The following is a 21570-nucleotide window of genomic DNA, read 5'->3' as shown; positions in this document are numbered from 1 at the left end:
GAAAACAAAGGGTTTCTGATAAAATCCAGAGTTCCTATGAGCTCTCCTCTGACAGCTAGGAATTGCCAAACAATAAGCAAACATGCAAACAATGCAAGCAAAAATGTAAACAGCTAAGATGCAAAGCTTCTATGCAGTTTTGGTGTTGGTATGTAAGACTGGTCTTTATGTGTGTATGCCTTTGGACGAGAAAGGATACCTCAGTACACACACAATTCATGCCCTCACCTTTCCCCAGGCTCTGTGGTACAGTTCCTTATTCTTCCACCTAAATAACAGTACTCTCACATAGATTCTTTGAGTTTCAGCTCTTGCCTCTTTTCTACAAGTCTGTTCTTGCACTTTTACAAATATTTACTGTAATTTCTATGCTGTGATATACAAAGATATACACTGCATGAGTTAAGGTTTTGGGGTGATCAAGCTCCATTTCAGGTAACAGTAATTTCAAGAAAACACTCTATTTCAGCATCTTCTGGTTTTGCTTCTAACATATTCAGAAAAATGTGCTCTCGTAACTTGAAATGTGGTAGTTAAAAAATGGACAAAGAAATGTGTATTGCAAGGGAACTTGCAATCTCTGCAAAGCTGTTTACTTGTTTTCACCTACCAATGGCAAATTTGACTCTGCTTCACCTGCTCTGGGGAGACGCTTTCCTCACTGCTCTAACCAGGCTCAATTGTTTGAGATTCCAGTGTTCTCCGTGGTTATCTATTTGTTATGCTTACCGTACAAAAGTTTTCATAATGTCTAACATATATCTTCTTTGCAGTAAATCAAGTCTGTTAGTTTTTGTTGTGTCTCACAGACAATGAAAGAAATCATCACCTATCACTTTGCACAGCCCTTTACATATTTCAGGAGTGTTATTGCACCTCCCTTCAGTATTTTGCACACTGAACAAAGACAGTTCTTTCAATCCTAGCTCAGACTTTGTATTTTTTAGGCTTCTGACCACACTCTATAGCCTTGTTGTACTTAAAAGTCTTTGTTCTAGTTTTAACACCTCTGGAATGATGTGTGCTCTCACAGAACTACCAGAAAGCTACTTTTCTCTGGTGGCTTAGTTGCACTTCTCCTTTAAGTAATAGTTCATAGGAAGTATTTAAGCAGTTCTTTACTACTTTCTTTATGAGAAAAAGCATAGGAGAGTGGTGTTACCTTTATAAATAAAAACCTTCACGTGGAAATAAAGTTACAATTTATCACATCAATTCTTTGTGCAGCTCACCTTTTTTAAATCTAGAATTAAAAGACTCCAAGCATCTAGCTGTGCTTAGTGAAAGAACTGCTCCTTCCCCCAGTACTGCAGGCCAGCCATGGTATTTCTAGGTGGAGCACTCCCTAGCTTTCACTGTGCGTACTTTCCATCTCTATTCCAGCCCACCAACCTATTTTGATAAAATGCTAAGTTGGGAGCGGGGAATATATATTTAATGGAATTTGGTATTTTACCAATGCACTTTGACATCTGGTCATTTTCGATATCAGCAATCTATGTTGGTAAGTCCCAACCCTTCTAGGAAAGGATTATCACACAGCTCAGCAATGCTCTTGTGGAAATCCAAACCAATACCTTCTATAACAGGTGATAAGACTGTTTTCTAATATGTGCTATAGTATCATTTAACATTTACCTGCAGCTTTACAAGTTCGAGGTCTTACCTACAGAACTTCACTCTTCCAACATTATTGAATGACATAATGAGCCAGTTTGATTGAACTGCATGGTTTTATCTGAAACTTTGAGAACTTTTCAATTTCCTAGAATCTTAGAAAACAGACTTGAAATGTCTGTGAAGTAATAAGGTCCAATATGTGCCTATATGTGATTACATAAGCATAAGCTTATTGTCATAAAATCACCAGGAGTATTACAATAAGTATTTCCTGTCTTTAAGAGCTGATGTCTTTGTATTCATCCAGAAGAGATAGGGAAATAGACATATTTTTTGAAGTTGTAAACAGATTTGTGCGAACACTAATTTAGGTTTTGCAGCCACTTTCAAAAAGATTTGGAAACTTTACTTCTGTCCTGCATTAGAGACCTTTCCCAAGCTTTTGCGAAAATGGAATCATATTGCCATTCGTGCCAGTAATCTTTCTGCTCTTTTCCTCTTAAACATTTTTCTCCAAATCCTTTAAAAATCCCATCCTACTGGGATTGTACCTAGAAGATTGTCCCTTGAAATGATCATCTTACTTGCTACACTTCTATGAACATTTCTCGTTAGAAAAAAAATGACACTTTAAATTAATGCCTTTTTCTCCAGTGTTGTGTTACTTGTAGACAAAATGTCTTGTACTTGAGTAATATCTTCTATGGTCCTTTCATGTTCTTATGCTGCATTATGTGGCTTTCTTATTTCCTGGGACTCTCTTGATCATGTTTTATTTAGAAATGACAGAATGCTGGACTTGGCAAGGGAGAGATACATTCCAAATAGGATACAAGTATTTATATAATAATCCTACATACATTTCTAATAAATTTGTCCTAAATATGGTAACATGATTGACAATATTTTCGTTTATGTTTCTTTATCTAATTTTCACTCATTGCCCTATAGAGAGGCATGAATCAGAGTTACAGCTAGGTATGGCTATGGCTTTGTTAGCAAGATGTTATTTAAGAGCAAACCCAACCCTGCCTGTGACTATGAATGCAAGGCCTATGAACGTACCCTGTAAGAATTGGATTTTTTCTGTAGCCTGAGAAATGCAAAAAGAACGGAGTGTTCATTCAATTAATAAGTGCCATATCAAATTGATTCCTGAGCACTTTCTAAACAGCGTATTGACTACCTGTTCTGTACTTTTGTAACAAAAATTCTGTAGCCATTCTTTCTTGAATTCAGCAGCGGAGCTCTGAATTACTCATTCTGAAATACCAAGCTCGGGTAGTTTCATCAGAATGCGCCATCACCACCTTTGGATGTAATGGTATAGAGGCAAGTGAGCACTCTGCCAACACGAAGCAAGGTCTGCCCGTTATTTATCGGGACAGGAAGAGCACCACTTCAGACATGAGAAGAACGACATCGTTGTCATTCGGCCCAATTTCCCCCATCACTCTCTCTGTAAACCTGCGGTGCACACGCCTGGGTCAGCCCTGCCCGAAAACACCGACCCTCAGCTCCGAGAGCCGGCCTCCCCCAGCCGCCCCGAGGCGGGGGGCACCCCGATGGGCTGCGGGGGCTACCGCCTGCCTCAGGGCTCTGACCTTATTCAGCCGTGCCCGTGTGCGGGGGGATCGCGGTGCGGGCTGGCGGCCCCGGGGCGCTGCACGGCGGCGGCGGGACGCGCGGTGGCGCCTGCGGAGCGCGCAGCGCCGGGCACTGCGGCGGGCTGCGGGACACCGAAACCGCTGCGGAAAACCCGCAGCCGGGGGGAAGAGAGCGCAAAACCGGCTCTCCAGACCGCGGAGATGCTGCGGGATGGACGAGGCTGCCCGGGGAAACAGCGGGGCGTCGGGGGGCCGCTCGTCCGCAGCCTCGCAGGGGTCTTAGAGCGGCCCCTTTTATCGCCCCACCGAGAGGGGTGCCGCCGTCCCCCGCCCTGGAGGGGATGCCCGGTGCCCCTCGGCGAGGTGACCCTGTCCTGGGGCACACGGGGCCGCGGAGCGGGGCCCCCCACGGCGCCCGGCGGAGCGGGGAGCCCGCACTGACGGCGGGGCGCTCCTCATCCGCGGGGGTGTGAGTGCGTGTGCGCGACTGTCCGTGTGCGTGTGTACGCGTGTGCGAGTCTGTGTTTATGTGCGTGCGTGAGTGAAGGCTCAGGCGCAGACTGCCTATTGGTATCTAATCTTCGGCACCCTCCCTTCTCTCCCTCCTCTCCACCCCCCCCTCCTCCCTCCCCTGTCGCTTTTTTTTTTTTTTTTTTGGATTTCAGGCTCATTTTGTGGAGTTTCTGCCCCTCTCTGCGTCAGCCCCACGTCACTTTGCCGGCAGCTCCCCGGCTTGGGCTGGAGCAGGAGCCGGGGCTGCTTTATTATCAGCTGGAGGGAGGAGGAGACGGTGCGTAAAGCGGCGAGCACGGCGCCCCGAGCCCCGCCGCCGCCGCCGCCGCGGGCTGCGCCCTCCCTCCCCGCCCTCCCTCCCTCTTTCCCTCCCTCCCTCTCTCCGTCCCTCCCTCCCTCCCTCTCTCCATCCCTCCCGCGGGCAGCGGCCGCCCGAGCCCCCGCAGGTAGGAGCGCAGCCTCCGCCACCTGCCCCTGCCGCTCCGCGCGTTTTGCAGCATCATCGGGAGCCGCCGCGGGGGCAGGCGGCGCCGCTGCCCACCCGCGGGGCCGGGGCAGGTGCCGAGCCGTGCCGGCTCCCTCCTGAGTCCCGCCGGCCCTCGTAGCCCCCGGTCGGGCACGGCGGCGGCTGCGGCTGCGGCGCGCCCATGTGAGCCCCGGCCGCGGGGTGCCGGCCCGCGGCGCGGAAGGCTGCGCACCCTCCGCAGCATCCCGAGGAGGCCGTCGGGCAGCGCTGGGGTGATGGGGGGAGGCACGGTATCCAGCCGGCGGAGGCCGGGCCCCGGCCTGGCGAGGCTGTGGGGCTTGTGCTGCCTGGTGCTGGGCTGCTGGCGGGGCGCTCTGGGCTGCCCCGCGTCCTGCCGCTGCAGCTCCTGGCGGATCTGGTGCGCCGAGCCGGTGCCGGGCATCTCCTCCTTCCCCGTGCCGCAGCGGAGCGCCGAGGGCGACAATGTCACCGAGATGTGAGTACGGCACGGCCGGGATGGGGGGCTGCTGGCTGGGGGGACGGCGGGCAGCTTCCCTGCGAGGGAGGGCACTCGCTCCGCGGGCAGCCGCGGGGGCCGGGAGCCTGAGAGCGCGGCCGTGATTTAGCCCCATCTCCGTGGGCTCGGCCTCACGGAGATGCCCTTGCGAGGCCGGCGGGACGACCCATCCCGCCGGCCCCCGGTGCGGCTTCCCAGGAGCGCGGGGAGGGCGCGGGGGTCGCCGCCGGCCGCGGAGCATCCGCGGGGCGGGCGCTGGGCTGCGGCCTCCGGCCTCTGCCTCACCTCTGCGGCGGCAGCGGGTTTTTAATTAATCCATCGATTTCAGTTTCGCGGCCACGGTTTATTCCTGCTGGTTTCGATGGGTGGCTTTCACCCCCGTCACTGGTCTCTCCTTTTTTCAATTCCCTTTTTCAAGTGGAAAAAAAAAAAAAAAAAAGGAAAAGAGAAAGGTAGGGATGCGGCACATTCTGATGAAAGGGAAAGGGAGAGCAAACTATCTTCCTTGCCCTGGCCATAGGCATGCAAGCCTGCTTTGCCCTTCTCCATAAGGTGGCTTGAAGGAGAAAATGCTGAGCCTGTGGGGAAATGAGACTTTTGCTCTGAGTGCTGGAGGATTAGGAAACCCTCACTATTAGCGAGGAAGGTGCGAAAAGTTTTTTGTTTTTTTCTCTCACGGTCGTGTTTTTTCCATCCTTGTTTGCCTGCAGCTGATAGTCGGTGAGGGAGTTGTGTAGTGATTCATGTTCAATCCTAAATCCTTTAACAGCCTCTGTACTCTGTGGCATCCACATAGGTTGCCTGAGAAAAGGTGCAAAGACTCTTGCTGAGCAAAAATTTCGGCTACTGGGCGTACAGGACCTGGAGAAAAAGCCTTCTAAAGCTGTTTTGTCTATCTTCCCCAGCCCCTGCTGTTTCTGGATTGTTACCCACAACATTTCTATTGTAAAAAAATCCAGAATATTTTTGCCCCAAATCCATACAGTTTTCTCACTGTTTAATTTCTATTTCCTTCTCTTCTATCATCTTCTTCTATTCCCTTCTCCTCTTTCATCTTTCTTTAGAAACAATACAAAAATGCCATGAAATATTGTGTGATATTAGCTTAATTCTAGAACCCCTGGGCTACCTTTCTGCAGTTTGTTGTAGTCAGCTTGCTGCATTTCCCTGTGTGTGCCTGGCGAAAAAGCTGGCGAAAAAGCTGGTGGCATTCATTTCTACTACTCACATACGGCCTACATTTGGCAGATTTTTAGGACCTATGAGAATGGAACAACCTTTCTGAGTTGTTACGGCAGTTATTGTTTCAGATGTTTGTTTAATATTCTGTGGATTGCTTCATTAAAAAGAATTGCTTCAAGCTATGCATCTCTGCTCATCTTCATAGGCTTTGCTAGCCTTATTATCTAGTACTTCCAATTTGGAGGTAATGTAGCAATTTCCCCCTAGAATTTAAACCGTTTAAAAGGCCAGAGGAATAAATGCATATGTAAATATGCACTCCAGCCACAATCAACTTAAAACATGTCTAGTCATTTTGGATTGGTGCTTTTCGTTTTCATTCTGCCCTATGTTTTTGTCAGCATCGCTGTCTTTACAGTTTTTCTCAATTTTTACTGTATCATTCTGTGACATTGCATGTTGTTGTGTTTGGTGTTCTAAAAATAATTTTGAGTCATGGATTTCTCAGGAGATGCTCTTGCACATATTTAAGATGGTCTTTTCTAGCATACTTTTGACATAAAACATGAAGGCCCTTTAATTTGCAGACATAAATTAAAAGTTGGACTGCAGTAACTGTCACATTATTTCATTGCGGGAACTTAGCAAGCAGTGAGTATGTAAAGAAGCAGTTCTTCCATGGTATATAAAGATCACGAAGACATGCTTTTAACACTACATCTTTCTTTATTCTATCTAAGAAACCAGTTTAAGAGGCTGAATCTTTGCATTTTACTTAGGAAGCTTCAGGCCTGATTTTTCTTTTATGCGCTCTGTAGATACAGGAACACAATTCTGTTGGTCTCTGGTGGAATTACTCTTGGTATAAATGAGAGTGAGAAGAGCATAAGACACTTAATTTCTAGTAATTTATTCCCTTGTATTTCCTGCATGCCTGTTGAGACCAATCCTTCATTTATTGCTTATGCCCTCCTCTTGACTGGAGAGGATCCTGTGATCCTAGGCAAAACATCTACTGACTCCAAGGGCACATGAGCTGAGTAAAGATCCTCACCTGAGCTGTGTGTGGTGGGATTTCTGTGGTAACTGAACAGTCAGGGTGGGCATGTGGCAGCCATGGTTGCTGGCTGTGGGCTGGGTGGATGGTACCGAGCAGGCAGGATGCAAGTGGGCAGCAAGGGTTTCCCCTTGGCTCTGAGAGGTAGGAGAGAGGTGGCGTGATGCTGGTGGGAATAACAGACCTGCGGTCCCATGCATCGGGCAGCCTCCACTGCCTGGTACATGGGAGCTTCCGCACTATTTTGGCCCACAATGTAAATGGTGGTTTAGAGCTTAATAAATCCTCTCTTCCCAGTCCAGCTATTACTTTATTTCTGGTAGGATCTGCATCCAAATCTACAGAAATCAGCAGAAAGACTTCCAGAGCACTCCTGCATTAGCCTTGTGAGGCCCAGCTGCTGAAACTTGGTGTGGGAGGGCATAGGAGTATTTCTGCCTGGTGCTTTTCTTAGTCATCTTCCTCATTCTTTCCCTTCCTTGTTATTTTGCACAGTTTTCTCATTCTGGTGAATAAAAGGCAGATTAATAAAAATCCCTGTCTCTAGTGAGATTTTAGATTTGTACAGTTGGTTAGGGTGCTGACATGGGCTGGCCTTGATCTGGAAAGCATGTGCCAGTGCTAAAATCGCTCATCGTAACAGAGCTCAATTATATAACTGTTTGGTACTAGTGATGCTATTAGAGATAAATGGAACTCCACAGCAAGGCCCTGCATTAAAGTCACGGTTATCAGTCATTGAGGCTCACACTAAGAGCTAAGGAGCAAGAGTGGTGAGAGCAAAATGAGTATATAAGCATTGTTAAATCCAGGCACTATGGCAAGTAAGTAGTTCTTAGTGAGATCACTTGAGCAAGAATATTAATAGGATAGTAAATGAGTCACTTCAGAAATGTTCAGGACTTTTTGTAAAAGGACTGGTCTAATACTTTCTCATTGAATAAAATGTATTGTTAGTATATCTGTGTGTCTATGACACTTCATAGACCTTGATTTCAAAGTGTCTTCTTGCACTGTTAGTATATTCCTGGCATAGTTTTTCAGCTCTGGTATCAAGTCATTAGTATGTTGACTTATGTTTATTCAGGTGAAGGGGGTTTGAAATTAGTGAGTGTATTTCAGGAAGAGCTGCTTGCCAACAAATAGGTGACTTCTTAGCTCTTGCCTAGTAAAAGAGAGAGGTGATTGTGTATTGCGTACGTTTCAAAACCACAAAGTAAATTACTAATGCAGTTATATAAAGCACTCTAGAATTGTTAATAAATAAGACAGGATAAGTAATTTATAGAGTAAATTATTTAACAAGTCATGTGAGCTTGCTCTAAAAAAAAAGGCATGTTGAAATTCATATGAAGATCAGTGCTGTTGGTATTTTGGGTCTCTTTCATTTTAGATTTCTAGGCTGTTGTAGATTAAATATAGTGTAAAACTATCTTCAAGGCTTCTCAACCCCCAGCCCCTTCTTCTTCAAAGGAACTTTAGACTCTGCAGCAATACATGGCTTGGCTGGTTTGCAAAGCTATTTCTGGTGACTTGGAATTATATAGTAAAATACAAGGCATGAGGCTACAAATTATTAAAGGGGGTAGGGGCAGTGGTGATAAAAAAGCTCATTTTAAGAATTTGTCTTATTTGTCTTTTTTTTTTTTTTTCCTTTCTATATACTTTTAAAGATCTGGGTAGCAGGTTAAGGTGAGTTGAAAGTAAGCATTAGAAAAATCTTTTTTAAAATTTTTTTTCATTTTCCAGGGTTTAAAAATACTTCAGACATTACAAAATAAAGGATTTTGTATATGCTGGATGTTTTTGCTCCCAGCAATCTTCATTATGCCTTGTTTTAGTCCTCGTCCTTCCAGTCGGTAAGGACTGATGGGCTCCTCGGGGGCTGACAGGGGCTGTCTCCGGCAGGCTGGGGTGAACCAGCTTTTCCTGGAGGAACGCAGCATCCTTCAGGTGGTGCTCAGTGTTGTGTAGGAGTGGGCTGGCAAAACACTGCCTCTTGTTCTATGTCTTTGGTCACTTGAGTTGTAAGAGAGGGTTGGGATTTATATACGAAAATGAAGGCCGTTTGTAAGAATTCGAGGCTTTGGTGTTAGATATGTTGTTTTCAAGAAGCTTGTGCTTCCTTCCCTACTAACAAGAAAACAGAGGGTTGGGCAGTCCACCCTGCAATATCTTTAGGGTGACATTTTCTGGATTTCTCTCTCTCTTTTTTTTTTTTTAATTCCAGAAGTGTAAGGGAGAAGGCAGCTTAGTAAGATTCTAGACCTCAAATCACAGTAAAATAAAAACTTTTACATAACTAAACAAGATCCTTATTTCTCCATTTTGGATTTTGCTTTCAAGTAAGAGGGAAAAAAAATGTTCTTTTTGTATTGCAGTTCCCTCTTTCCCCTGTTTGTCATCTCTCACTGCAGCAATGTCTAACAACACCATAGTGAAGTTGACTAGCAGAATATCCTTGCCCAAGCTGGATGAGCGTAGCCAGTAATGAAGAGTAATAAATGATGAAAAATGAAGCAGAGAACTCTAGAAACCCTAAAAACCCTCTCACTGCTTATTGATGTTAAATGTATATTTAGCTTGTTATGCCTGAAAAGCCTCTCTTTGAAAACTGTCCTTTAAAAAGTGGAGCACTGATTGTATTAATTCATCATTTATGTGCATTTCAAATGGAGAAATAAATTAGTAGAGGTTTGAAAGCCATATGCCCGTACTGCTCTGTTACTGCACGCTGTGTTTGCTAAGACCTTTTTATACAAATGTATGTAGGCACAGAGCTGCTATTGAAATAAAATATATTGGGCATACACCTTAATTCAATTTTTGATTGTGAGCCTGTATTTTCAGAAACCACACAAAGCAAACCAAGCTTAAACCCCACTGAAATATGTATACAGAGATATTGTTTCTTATATAGCTACTATTAACATAACATTGAAAAACCATAATGCACTTACGGGAAAGGAGCCACGCCATGGAAATTCTGTTGTGAATATGCAATTTTTTAAAATATTCCTGGAAGAAAATGAACTGCACTGAATGTTGATTATTGACAGAAGTTATAGCTGAAACTGTTAAACATATTTCGTAGCAATTCAGCTGTTCTTGTTTCTGGCATGGGTTGTCACTGGTAGGATATGTTCTTGAAGATCGGGTTTCAGGTCAATATTTTTGGTTCCTCGTCAAGGCCTCAAGAAATGAGACTTTTTGCAGAATTAAGATAGAGCAAGACAGGCCCAAGGCCCAAGGCATTTTTAGAGGCATTTTAAAAGATTGTAATCTTTGAACAGTGTGACTCGAACCAGCCTTTTGGTAAGCCTCCTGATCATGACCCAGCAAGGTCCTTTCACTTGATGCCTTTTATTTTAGGGGAAAATTGAGGCTTGCTTTCTGAACTTGTTAAAGTCAATGGCAAAACTTGACAGAGTTGGCATTTCACCAATGCAAAGTAGTTTAGAGGACATAACTAAGGCATGAAAATAACCGGTTCAAACATTTTCCTGCCTGATTTACTTTTGGAAGAGAGGTGGCCTGTTGCTCCGTTGCTTGATGTATGCTTGTCTGGGAGTTTTCTTGGCTTCCCTGCATTTTCCTACTGTGTGAAGACTACATATGTTGAGTCAACAGGAAGTTGAGAATGAGTATTTTAGAGACTTTTTTTTTGAAATTGTACTAATTCCATATTGAACTGAACCTGCACAGTACTTCCCCATGCAAAAGAGTGGCAGCTACAGTCGCAACAAAAGCATATACCGGATCCACAGAGAATACATGGTCCACTATATACATCTGCCTGATGTTTAAATAGAAGAAGGACAATGCATTAATCAAAGTTAGCCCATTGCTGAAACATTAAAACAGTGAAATGGTGACACATCTGGGCTTCCTGTGGAAGAGTCCCATGATGGAGCTCTATTTGGGGCCACGCGAGTTATCTGTTTTACCTTGTGGTTTGACTGTTGGGACAAAAGAAATCTCCCAGTTTTAGATTTAAATGAATTTATTTTTACCTTTTTTGTTTCTGAACCATACATATAAAAATAATCAGGGCCATATTCAGCAGATACTCTGTGAAATGCATATTACACAATCGGATGCTGTATCCCACATGAAGCGTGCATAGGATGTGACTTTTCCCATTCTTTTGCAACAACTGTCTGATTTTCTAAATGCCAGACGGCACAGCGAGCATGTGCGGATAAATCAAGTGCGCATACTGGGCATGTCAGACTTATGGGCATGCACTGGGAGACTTCACAGCATGTGCTGCAAGTGTCACGCACTGGACTTGCTCAGCATGTCTGGGACTGTCCCAGGCCTCAGCACTTAAAATCTGGCAACTCCTTTCAGACTGTGCAGCAAAGGCACTTAAAGCAGCTGGCTTCTCTTCTGCCAGCAGCGGAGAGCCCGCTTCTTCCAGGAAGTGATTCAGGAGGCTAAATTAGATTCCTACTGCAAATTACCTGATGGAGGCCTCCCCTTCCACTCTCAGTAAGAAAACCTGGGGGACTTAGTTCAGTAAGGTGAGCGGAAATGCAAGAGCTTTCCTCCAGTGAGCAGCGTTAGGCTGTGGAGTGAGTTGTTTGTGCGGTCCAAGCAAACGTCTTCAGTAGAACACGTTGGGGCTGTCTTGGCTCGAAGAACCAAGCGTTGAACTTGGCGTTGGTCAGAACCTGGGTCTTGCACATCAGCATCACAACTGCTGTCCTGTGTGGCATACAGATGTGGATTTGCCTTGATTCTTCCTGTCTGAGTCACCTTACTTGGCCTGGAGTGTTTAAATGTACTTCTGAGCCAGAGAGCAGGAGAGCCTATTTAGCTAAGCGACCATGACGCTCATTTGTGCAGTGAGATGTCTGGGTCCTGCTCTCCTGAGTGTTCAGTGATGGCAGAAATGAGAGCCACATGAACAGGTAGGGTTGAGGCAGCCCTCTCTCAGAGTGCTTTATGGTGCTTTATGGTGTCTTTTGAGACACTGGGTCACATTCCCTCAGGAAGAGGTAAGAATTGAACCTGGTACTCTTGGACCATGGTGAACAGCTGTATTCAGCATTTCTCACAAACCTGTGGTCTTCTACCTCACACAGAGAGGCTTTTATTTTTATTTTTAAATCAGTGGAACCTATTTGGTGAATATGGGTCTAGTTTTGGAGGGTGAGATTGCATTTTATTTTGGGTAGACAGGTGAACAGGCTATTGCTTATTCATCTCCTATTTCTCCCTCCAGACTTGCGTCTTCCTAATTTCTAAAAACTGGTTTTGGAACTCATTATGCATACAATGATCTTTACCTGGTAAACACACGTACAGTTCTCTCCTGCTGGGAGCTGTTCTGTTGACTTCAGTGGGAGTAAGTAGTGTACTTAGGCTTATGCTGAAGTATTTTACAGTTTAAAGTGGAAGGAATTTAAGTATCTCTTCAGTATTGTGTATTGCATACATACTGACACGTACACAAAACTTCAAAATTTTCAGGTCAGATGCACATAGATTTACAAACATTTTGATTTGGCACAAATCTCAAATCTGCATGTGACGTTCTTTGTTTTTTTTTTTTTCCTTTTTTTTTTTCCAACTCTAGACATCACTGCAGATCCTGGACTATGTTTATGTTCACTAGCTGTCTTGTTGCCTGGAGCTTTTGTCATCTGGGGGATGTGGACTTAGGTGTCACAGTTGCAGAAATAGATACCCCTTGTCTTGGAGTTGGGAGTGGGTGGAAGAAAGATTATGTTGATCTTCCCTGCCCTGAGCATTTTTCCCAACCCTCCATGGCATTCCTGTTTGCATGGAGATGGGGCACTTGTTCCTTCTGCTTTCTTGGTCTGGTTGTATGAACAATTTTTGCCTGCTGTAGAGTACTTCTGGATCTTCATATGACTTTTAATGGGCAATTTACTATAAGGCAGTTTTGCTCTTCACAGTGGGTGTCTGAATTGAAAGGCTTAGGAGATGAGAGACCTACAGAATTGGAGATATCATTGAAGTATCTGCCCTATGTTGTGTAGTTGAACTTCATATATCCTGGGGATTGGTTAAGTTGCAAAAGGTATGTAAACTGAAGGAGTGCTGAAAGGTGTGTGCAGCAGTGTGGTTTGGTTACAAGAGCCTTAAGGATAAACAGCTTGGCAGATGAGAAAAATATTACTCTACTCTTAAGCAGTGGCAGGGGCAAAAACTGTGAAGGTAAATGAAGAATGCTGTGAAGTTAGTAGTGGAGAAGGAGAAGGTGAGTTTGTAGAAATGGTGAAATAGTTTGAAGACCACTATAGCAAAAAAAACCCAAACACATCACCTTCTGAAAGAGGTATATGCAGGGTGAGAGTATAGTTTGAAGGGAAAATAGTAGAGAAGCTGGTCAAAGACTAGAAATGTATTAAAATGGAAAATTGTCACTTACAAAAGAATAGATTTTCCTAAAGTATAACAATAAACATGTCCATGAACGCGTTTTAAGTCAAGTTGATCTCACTTTTGAAAAGGCAATATGTATATGTCAAGCAGCAGAATGAAGAGCAATACAAATAGAAACCTGAAGGAAAGACACAGAACATGGGTCTGCATGTACTGTTGCATGGGAGGATTTCCCCCAAATCATATTGGCCAAATACATGAACGTGGAAGGTTATGGAAAAAGTGGCAGCAATGTGTTAGTCAGCATGAGTATTAGAAATATTTTGGATACTGACAAATGTTCAGAAAGTGTAAAAAACACATGATTATGCTAATATATTCAGTGCAAGTAAGAAACTACTTACATTAAGTGAAGAGCAGGATTCCTCGAGTGAAGAGAAAGCGGTGTTTTTAGGAATGCTAATGGAAGAAACTATAAATTCAGTAGATTGGCCAATTAAGTGAAAAGAAATGGACAGGACAGAGAATAAAATGAAAATAAATGTGATAAAAGAAAGAGAAATAGGAAACTATAAATGTGGAATAGCAAAAAGTGCCCCTGGAAGATTGTGGCAGAGAAGTAATTTGAATGCTTTTGAAATGTACTCTGTGAAATGCATTGGCTAAATACAAACAGTAAGATTGATGTTGACATACAGAAGGTGGCAACCTGTTTTGAGCCTAGAAGAGGGAGGTAAACATCAAGTAAGTTGGTATAATGGAAATTCAGAAAGACAATCTGTATCCCTTTTGAAAGGGAAAAGGGGTTGCAGACAAAAAGAAGAGAGATTATAACTGTATGTAGATTCTCAAAATTTAAAATCAGAGCAAGGACAATTTTTTGGGAGGCTTATGGAAAGGGGAATATTGTTTGAGATGTCAGGAGTCAAATTATTCAGCAAATTTAAAGCATTGACAGAATACAGGTGGATTTTCCTGAATAGATGGCTTCAAGTTCTGTAGTTTCACTTCATCATTTGGAAGTACTACCTTTTGATCTGTATTTGGTGCAAGATGTATTGCACACAGTGAGTGGTACAATGGAAAGCATACCAGGTATGGTCATATGTCTTGATGATCCGGTAAATATCAGAAAAGATTGAACAGAATATGTGACATTTCAAGAGCCAGTAATTTAAAATTGAATAAAGCCACGTGTCAAACAGTGGAAATAATATATGTGGGAGGATGGCTGACCTCAGAGAGAATTTCAGAGGGACTTTCTTATGTTGAATTAAAAAGACTCGGGGAATACTGAACATGTCAAAACTTGAAGACAGGAAAAGGACCTGAACTGTTGTGAAGCAGACTGATTTATGTCAACAAGTACTTATCTAACTGAAGGATGTGCAACTTACTTAAGACATCCCTCCACAAAGTCACTGCCTGAACTTGGATGCCTGGGAAGAAAAGAATTCAAAGGTTTTGACATCAACCAAAATGCTTTAATGTTTTCATTCACTGAGAGAACTAAGAAGACACATCTAAAGGATGGTTAGGAGCAATCTCACTGTGCTGTTACGGAATGATGTTTTTCCATTTTCATTTTGCATCCAGGCCAGTAACAGCTACAGAGGTAGTGTGTACAAGTGCTGAAAAAGAGAGCAATTGTGTTACTATTCTTTGAAAAGTCACTACAGTAGGTGATTTTGTGGCAAAAAGAATTGTCACATATATTTGTTTGCATTTATATGTCCCTTCAAGATGCTTTTTCTTACTATCAAGTCAAAAAAGAAGAAGAAGAAAAAAAAGCTTGTTTACTCTTATGTGTGTTTCCTTTAGAGAGCTAACACAGAACCACATTCACTACTCTTCTTCTGTATGTTTATATAATGTGTTATTTTTAGTGTACATGTTATAAAGGACCTGTATAGCAGTTTAAGCCTCTTGACAGTCTGCAGAGACGATTTCTTGTGCAGTAGGTAAAATGTACTTTGTAGATAAGTGTAAAGTCAGTGATTAAGATGCGCTTTTTGATTTAATAGCTTATTGTCTGTCCAGTTTCATACTTCTTTTTGAGTATATTAACAAATACCAGCATTTACAAAACATCTTTGCTAAGGATAAGCTAGACTGTAGCTGTCAACTGACCTCGAGAAATGTCAAAAATTGATGCCTTGGTGAAATATCAACTGTATGAACTTCATGGAGCTCAGTGGGGAGGACAGGTCTCTGAATAGTGATCCTGATGGAGAAAATATTTAAATAAGCTCTGCATTCATTTTGGGAAAGTAGTTCTGAATGTGGAGCTTGTCACGGGCATGAATCTTAAATCTGGATAGCTGCATGAAGTGTCTTGAGAGTTGGCTAGATTTGGTAGTGTGCTATTTTGAAGAGAAGAAAACAAACACCTTGAAGCCAAACCAGAGACATAAGTAAGCCCAAGGGTGCATTACGTTTCATTTTCCTTGCCTCTAAATATAGTAACTGTTTCCTTAAACTCTGCATTGCAGACATATTCATTTATTTTTACTTTTGCCTTCATGTTTGCATTCTGTAAAGAGTGAACGAAGGCTGGCTGGTAAACTGTGGGTTTTCCATTTCCCAAGCAGTTGTAGTCATAAGCAAGAGTATGGATCCACCCCTGCAGCACCAGAACCAGACTGAGATCACCACCGTCTTCTTCCTTTCTCCTACTTTAAGTTGGTGAAATGACACTAATTGTTCAGGATATCAGGAGAGATTGGAGAAGTAATTCCCAATGGCAACTGCTTGCTACCTGTTGGATACTACTGATTGGATAATCATAGTATTTTGGCATGGAGCAAATGTGTGAGTGCCGCTGTCTCCTGGCAGGTGGTGCAGCCACATGTCCAGAACAAGGAATTCTTCAAGCTAACTGTTCTCACTGACCTTCGCCATGAGACATCTAGTTCAGATAGCCCCGAACAGTGTGTTATCTGAATGTGGGATATGTGGAGTGAAGAGTTTGTGTGTATGCCTCTCAAAAAATGTGTGTTCCAGTGACTGCCAAGGAAGATCCCAGAGTTAATTCTGTCAGTTCTAGAGTGCCTGTGCTGGCATGTGGAGAGCAACCTCCTTTAGGGCTACTAAGATGGTGAAGGGCCTAGACGGGAAGACATATGAGGGGCATCTGAGGTGCCTTGGTTTGCTCAGCCCAGAGCAGAGCAGGCTGAGGGGAGGTCTCATGGCGGCCTGCAGCTCCCTCACGAGGGGAGCGGAGGGGCAGGCGCTGAGCTCTGCTCCCTGGGGACAGCGACAGGACCCGAGGGAACGGCATGGAGCTGGGACAGGGGAGGGTCAGGCTGGGTACTAGGGAACCTCCGTAGGTTCCACCCACGGAGAGGGTGGTCAGGCACTGGGACAGGCTCCCCAGGGCAGTGGTCACAGCACCGAGCCTGCCAGAGTTTAAGAAGTGTTTGGACTGTGCTCTTAGTCATATGGTCTGAATATTTGGGTAGACCTGTGTGGTGCCAGGAGTGGGACTTGATGATCCTTATTGGTCCCTTCCTACTTGGGATATTCTATGATTTTATGATTTAGTCTTCTCTGGCTAATGGCCAAATACTCCAGATGAGACCAAAAATTACCCTAAAGGATGACTTAAGGAACCTGGGATAGTCACAATTGATTTTCCACTCTTTGTGGTATACAGGGTGATTCACAGTAAAAACAACAACAATAACAACAACAACAAAAAGAACAGTACTTGCTCACAATTTGTCAGGAGACACCAAAGAGGCAAGGAGTCGAGCACCTGTTTGTACAACTGCTGAATTCTGTGTAAGTCCATGGTGCCAGTTGGATGCTGTGCCTCTTTCCTGAGTTAGGACACACTTTTTCAGCTGTCAAAGTTCTGTTTCTTGATATTGGCCTAATGAAATCTGGCACAGATGATACCAGATGAGGACAGCAATACAGTATAAATAATTGGAATAAGATTGAGCCTGTGTATCTGTAGAGAAATTTCTTCTTGTAGGTGTCTGTATTACACTCATTGAATGCTGTTAGAGTTTCTCTCCTAGGGGGAGTGTGGTCCTACATATAAAGATTTCTTGCTTGAGTAGAGATTATGTCATTGGTCCCTACATCTGTCTGAAACCTGGCATTCCTGATATGCAGCATTGTATAGCTCTATGCTTCATTTTCAAACTATGCGAGTTCACACCCCTCGAGCATTATTTTAAGTTTGGTTTGAGAGGGGCTGCAAATGAAACCCATTTGAATCTGCCAAGTTTCATCAAGTATTGTGTCAAGCTTACAAAATTTTGCATGATTTTGATGCATAACCATAAATCAGCCCAGGTGTGCCAAAAATGTCTGTAAGTTTTAGCTTGCCTTTTGATGAACTTGGTTTGACATTTGATTTTGTAAGAAAATACAGCACTAGGGAACTTTGCAGTGTTTAATTGTGGATGTTACATACAGCTCTCACAGTAGTGTATACTAGGGACATACGTGACCTGTCATTAAATGGTAATTCATCTACTGGCAGTTCAATGTTTGGAGTGTGCTGCCTTCTCCCTAAAGATTTAGTGAAAAAATAACTCAGAGTAAAAAGTTTTCCCAAAGCTCAGAAACATTTCATTTCACTAGGGAATGTTTATTAATTTTCAATTTTTTTTTTCAAAATTTTTTTCCCCAGCTGTATGAACCAGCAGTAAACATATAATTGATTTATTTTTTAGAGTGTTAAGAAAATATGTTTCCCATAAAGGGAGCTTTCTGGCAACAGAAATACTTCTGGAGCTGAATTACAATGTTTGCTTGCATCTATGTTGTCAAGACTAGGGTGCAGTAAATTTTTCCAGCATGAACTTGTAGCTCCAAATGAAAGAGTGTACGTTAATGTACATTAGTAAAGAGGAAATAGGGTAAATTATATAAGATAGGGACACAGAATTCTGCTGACCTTTTTTTTTTTTTTTTTTTTTAGGTTAAGGAAGAATGTTTTGAAAGACATTTGAAAGTTAGAGTGAGATACTTTTTTGAGGTTTTAAAGCACGAAAGAAGCTCAGTTGTTCTAAAGTGCAGAATATGCTTTCTTTTTATGCTCTCATAGTTCAGTGGGGTTGCTTTTCCGGCTTTGTACAAACTTAATCTACAGTCTTTCACATATGTAAGGAGCAGAAGAGAAGACCACCCTCTTAAAAAAGAACATGGAAGAGTTAACTCTTTCACAATGAGATTTTAAATTATCCTTTCAATAATGTTACAGAAACCGTGAAGCATGAGTGCGTGGCATTGTTCAATAGCTGTTGAAGTACGCTGAGATGAACATGTTATTATAGATTGCAGTGTGCAGTCAGTAGGTGTATGATTCTGAATGCCTTTATTAGAATTAATCAGTAGTTTACAAAGAGGAGATGAAATTGATGGTCTAAAAACAAATACTGTTTACTGATGACTCACTGAAGGAGAGACAGAATGCTATAGCATAATCAAGTGAATAGTATTGTAGACAGCTGAGGGTTTGGTTTGAGGTAGTAATTGGTATTTGTGAGCTGCTGTGTGTGATCTGATTGGATGTTATCCAGCCAGGTTTTGGCGGTGCTGCACTTTTCTGTGGTGCACAGGGGGAGCTTCCAAGCCCCTCATGTGACTTCAGCCAGCCATGAGTCAGGATGTTTTTCTTCTGTGCTACGATAAAACCTTCAGTTAAAGAACAGGGTGGATGTTCTTAAGGGCAGGCAGGCAAATTACATTTCTCAGCGTCGCCCACTGCAAGTCAGAGCTTTTAGAGTATTAATGTTTGATGATAAGTAACATCAAGGTAGAGTAGTTGTGAAGAAGGTAAAAATAGAATTCAGTTAGGGAAGAGGTTTTATTTCAAATCTGCCTCTAAATTAAACAGAAGAACAACTTCCCCTGAAAGTGTAGAGTTAGTCACTGTACTTTTTCCTTTCTTACTGCTATGAAATAGCTGCAAAGGCTTAACTTAAAACAGGCTTGTTAAGCAAGTAAGGAAGCATAAGAGAACCTGCTCATGGTAAATTACATCTGTCCATTCTTTCTGCAAGGATTTTCAAATGTGTGAAATATTCTTTACTGTCATATTCTGGACTGAGAGCGTTTAACAAATGTATTGCATAGCAGCTATTGTTCTGAGCTAGTTACACTCAGCTGGATGTAACTGGGTAACCCAGTGTTCTGTGTTCCTACTTGAAGTGCAGTTATGGATAATTGATGGTTCTTTTTGGTTCTTTGGTCTTTTCAGTTAGTGAGAAGGTGGCATCTTAAATCATCCACCACATTCACCATAATTCACCACATTCACTGCAACCATCTCAGAGAAAAGTATGGTTGTCTGTTGCACACCCCCCCCCCCCCTTATTTTTTTCTTTTAAGGGTCGCAATAAGAGAAAGATAGAAAAGAGAAAATACTATACATTTATGTTGCTTCTTCCTTCCAGATGTGATCTTTTTTTTTTTTTTTTAGATTCTGTGATCGTGCTCAGATCTTCATTTGATGTAAGCTGTGTTGGTAGCTTCATTGACTTCAGCAGAGCTGAGCTGTTTTACACTGGCTGAGGTTTACCACAGAATGTAATACACTAATATATTTTTATGTGACACTGTAAGTTATATCAAAGTTCTGTAGCTCCTCCACTGTAGTGGGAGGTTCTGGGTAAATGTTTTTATGATTAAAATTGCAATGTCAGATTTCGATGTGTAATAACTGTGTTTAAGTAATGGATCTGTGTTATGGCAGTGTATGTCAGAACTCTTCCAATGGCTTAATCTTCAGGTAGTGCAACTGGTTTCTCAGTTCGTTTTCTTTTACTTTTCTGAGTCTCTTCTCCCTGTGTTTCTCTGTCAATTTTCCCTTATTCCAGCTCATTTGTGTTTTTCCTATATCCATCTCATCAGGGTTCTTATCGGTTGAACACTGAAGACAGGATGAAGAAGATATCTTTGTTGACTCTTGAATAGCTGCATTTTAGTGTGATAAGATCCAAGCGACAAAGAAGATTATAATTAAACAATGAGCTGTTCTTTGGGTCAGGTTCAGATGCAGCAAATTCATCCACATGCAGGACTCTTGGGTGGGATAGTCTTTAATAAACTACTTTGGTTGGCAAAATACATAAATTTACCACCCAATAACAATAAAAAAATAGATTAATAAACCCTAAGAGATCAGATTGCTTTTAAAATTCAAAGGAGGTACGTACTAAATTCAAAGTAAGTCATTGTCCTGTGATGGCTCTTATTCTTATCCTATGAAGATCTGCAGAGCTGTCAGTGTCATACGATGCAGGGGTAATGTGTTTTGTCCAGTGTCATGCATTGACTTTTTATTGCTTTTCTTTTCTCAAGAGACAATGTATGCCAGTCGGGGAAATTTTTTTGCTTTTCCTGGCACTTGGAGAGAGTGTAGCCCAAGTCACCTTTGCAACTTGGAATTGGCCCAGCCCAGCTCTTGGGATTCTCAATCTTCTGTTGGGATGTGGCCACACAGTTTCTTTTATGTACTAGTTGAAATACATTAGTTTTTTTGTGGGAAAGCAATCCACCTTCCTTTCTAATTCACCAGAATTCTCTTTGAATATGATAAATGCTTAGAGTGAAAACAAGTTTTATTCTAGCAAAGAAAACTCCCCCTTTTTAGGAAAACCTGTGGCTTGATTATTTCTGGATGCTTCTGAAAGTACAAGTGCATCTCTACGTTTGTGACTGGAGTTATCTATTGAAATGCATGGACTCTTTAGCAAGGTGATTTCTTACATCAAGCTTACTTTTCAGCCAATAATGTTTAGCTGAGTTGCAGTTTCTGCTTATTCCTTCTTCCTAGACAGCATGATTTGCACTGTGAATTTTGTTTTTCTTGCTGCAGTAGAGGTAACAGATTATATCATTCCCCATGCAACTTTTTAATTTCCACTCCACAGGATGCCACTGCTCATTCGTAGATCTCACATGGTAATAATGCAAAGGACCAGCCTGCATGCCCACATCCTTTTTGGGCTTAGGCCCAAAGGATATTCTTTTTATGTGAGTGGATTCACAGTGCTTTGTTCTACTATGATAGTTTCTCTTCTCTTAAATTCCACTTGCATATGTAGTTCCATGAAGTGCATCCACCATTGTCTTTGTTTTCCTATTGCTACACCTTGTAAATAGAACTCAGACTGCTTTGGTGCTGAGAGGAAATCAGTTTAACAAGTAATTAGGCTAACAACATGAGAGAAGGGCAGTCCACCCCAAATGTAAGTGGGAGTAACTCCACTGACACCATTAAGACTGACTC

At 42.6% G+C, this 21570-nt stretch overlaps 1 protein-coding gene across 2 annotated transcripts in view; it reads left to right on the top strand.

Annotated features, from left to right (window-relative positions):
* Positions 1 to 3869: 3869 nt before the first annotated feature.
* The window catches only part of NTRK2 (neurotrophic receptor tyrosine kinase 2), a 202575-nt gene continuing 184874 nt past the window's right edge, over positions 3870 to 21570 (top strand). For both annotated transcript variants that reach the window (XM_083818799.1, XM_083818798.1), the window contains exon 1: positions 3870 to 4702. In XM_083818799.1, the coding sequence (XP_083674925.1) occupies positions 4482 to 4702 (221 nt within the window). In that variant the 5' untranslated portion in view covers positions 3870 to 4481. The remainder of the gene's footprint in view (positions 4703 to 21570) is intronic.

The sequence above is a fragment of the Anser anser genome (assembly GCF_964211835.1).
Source record: "Anser anser genome assembly, chromosome: Z".
Classification (NCBI taxonomy): Eukaryota; Metazoa; Chordata; class Aves; order Anseriformes; family Anatidae; genus Anser; species Anser anser.
The sequence above is the reverse complement of the archived record's forward strand: the minus strand, read 5'-3'. Positions and strand labels throughout refer to the sequence as shown.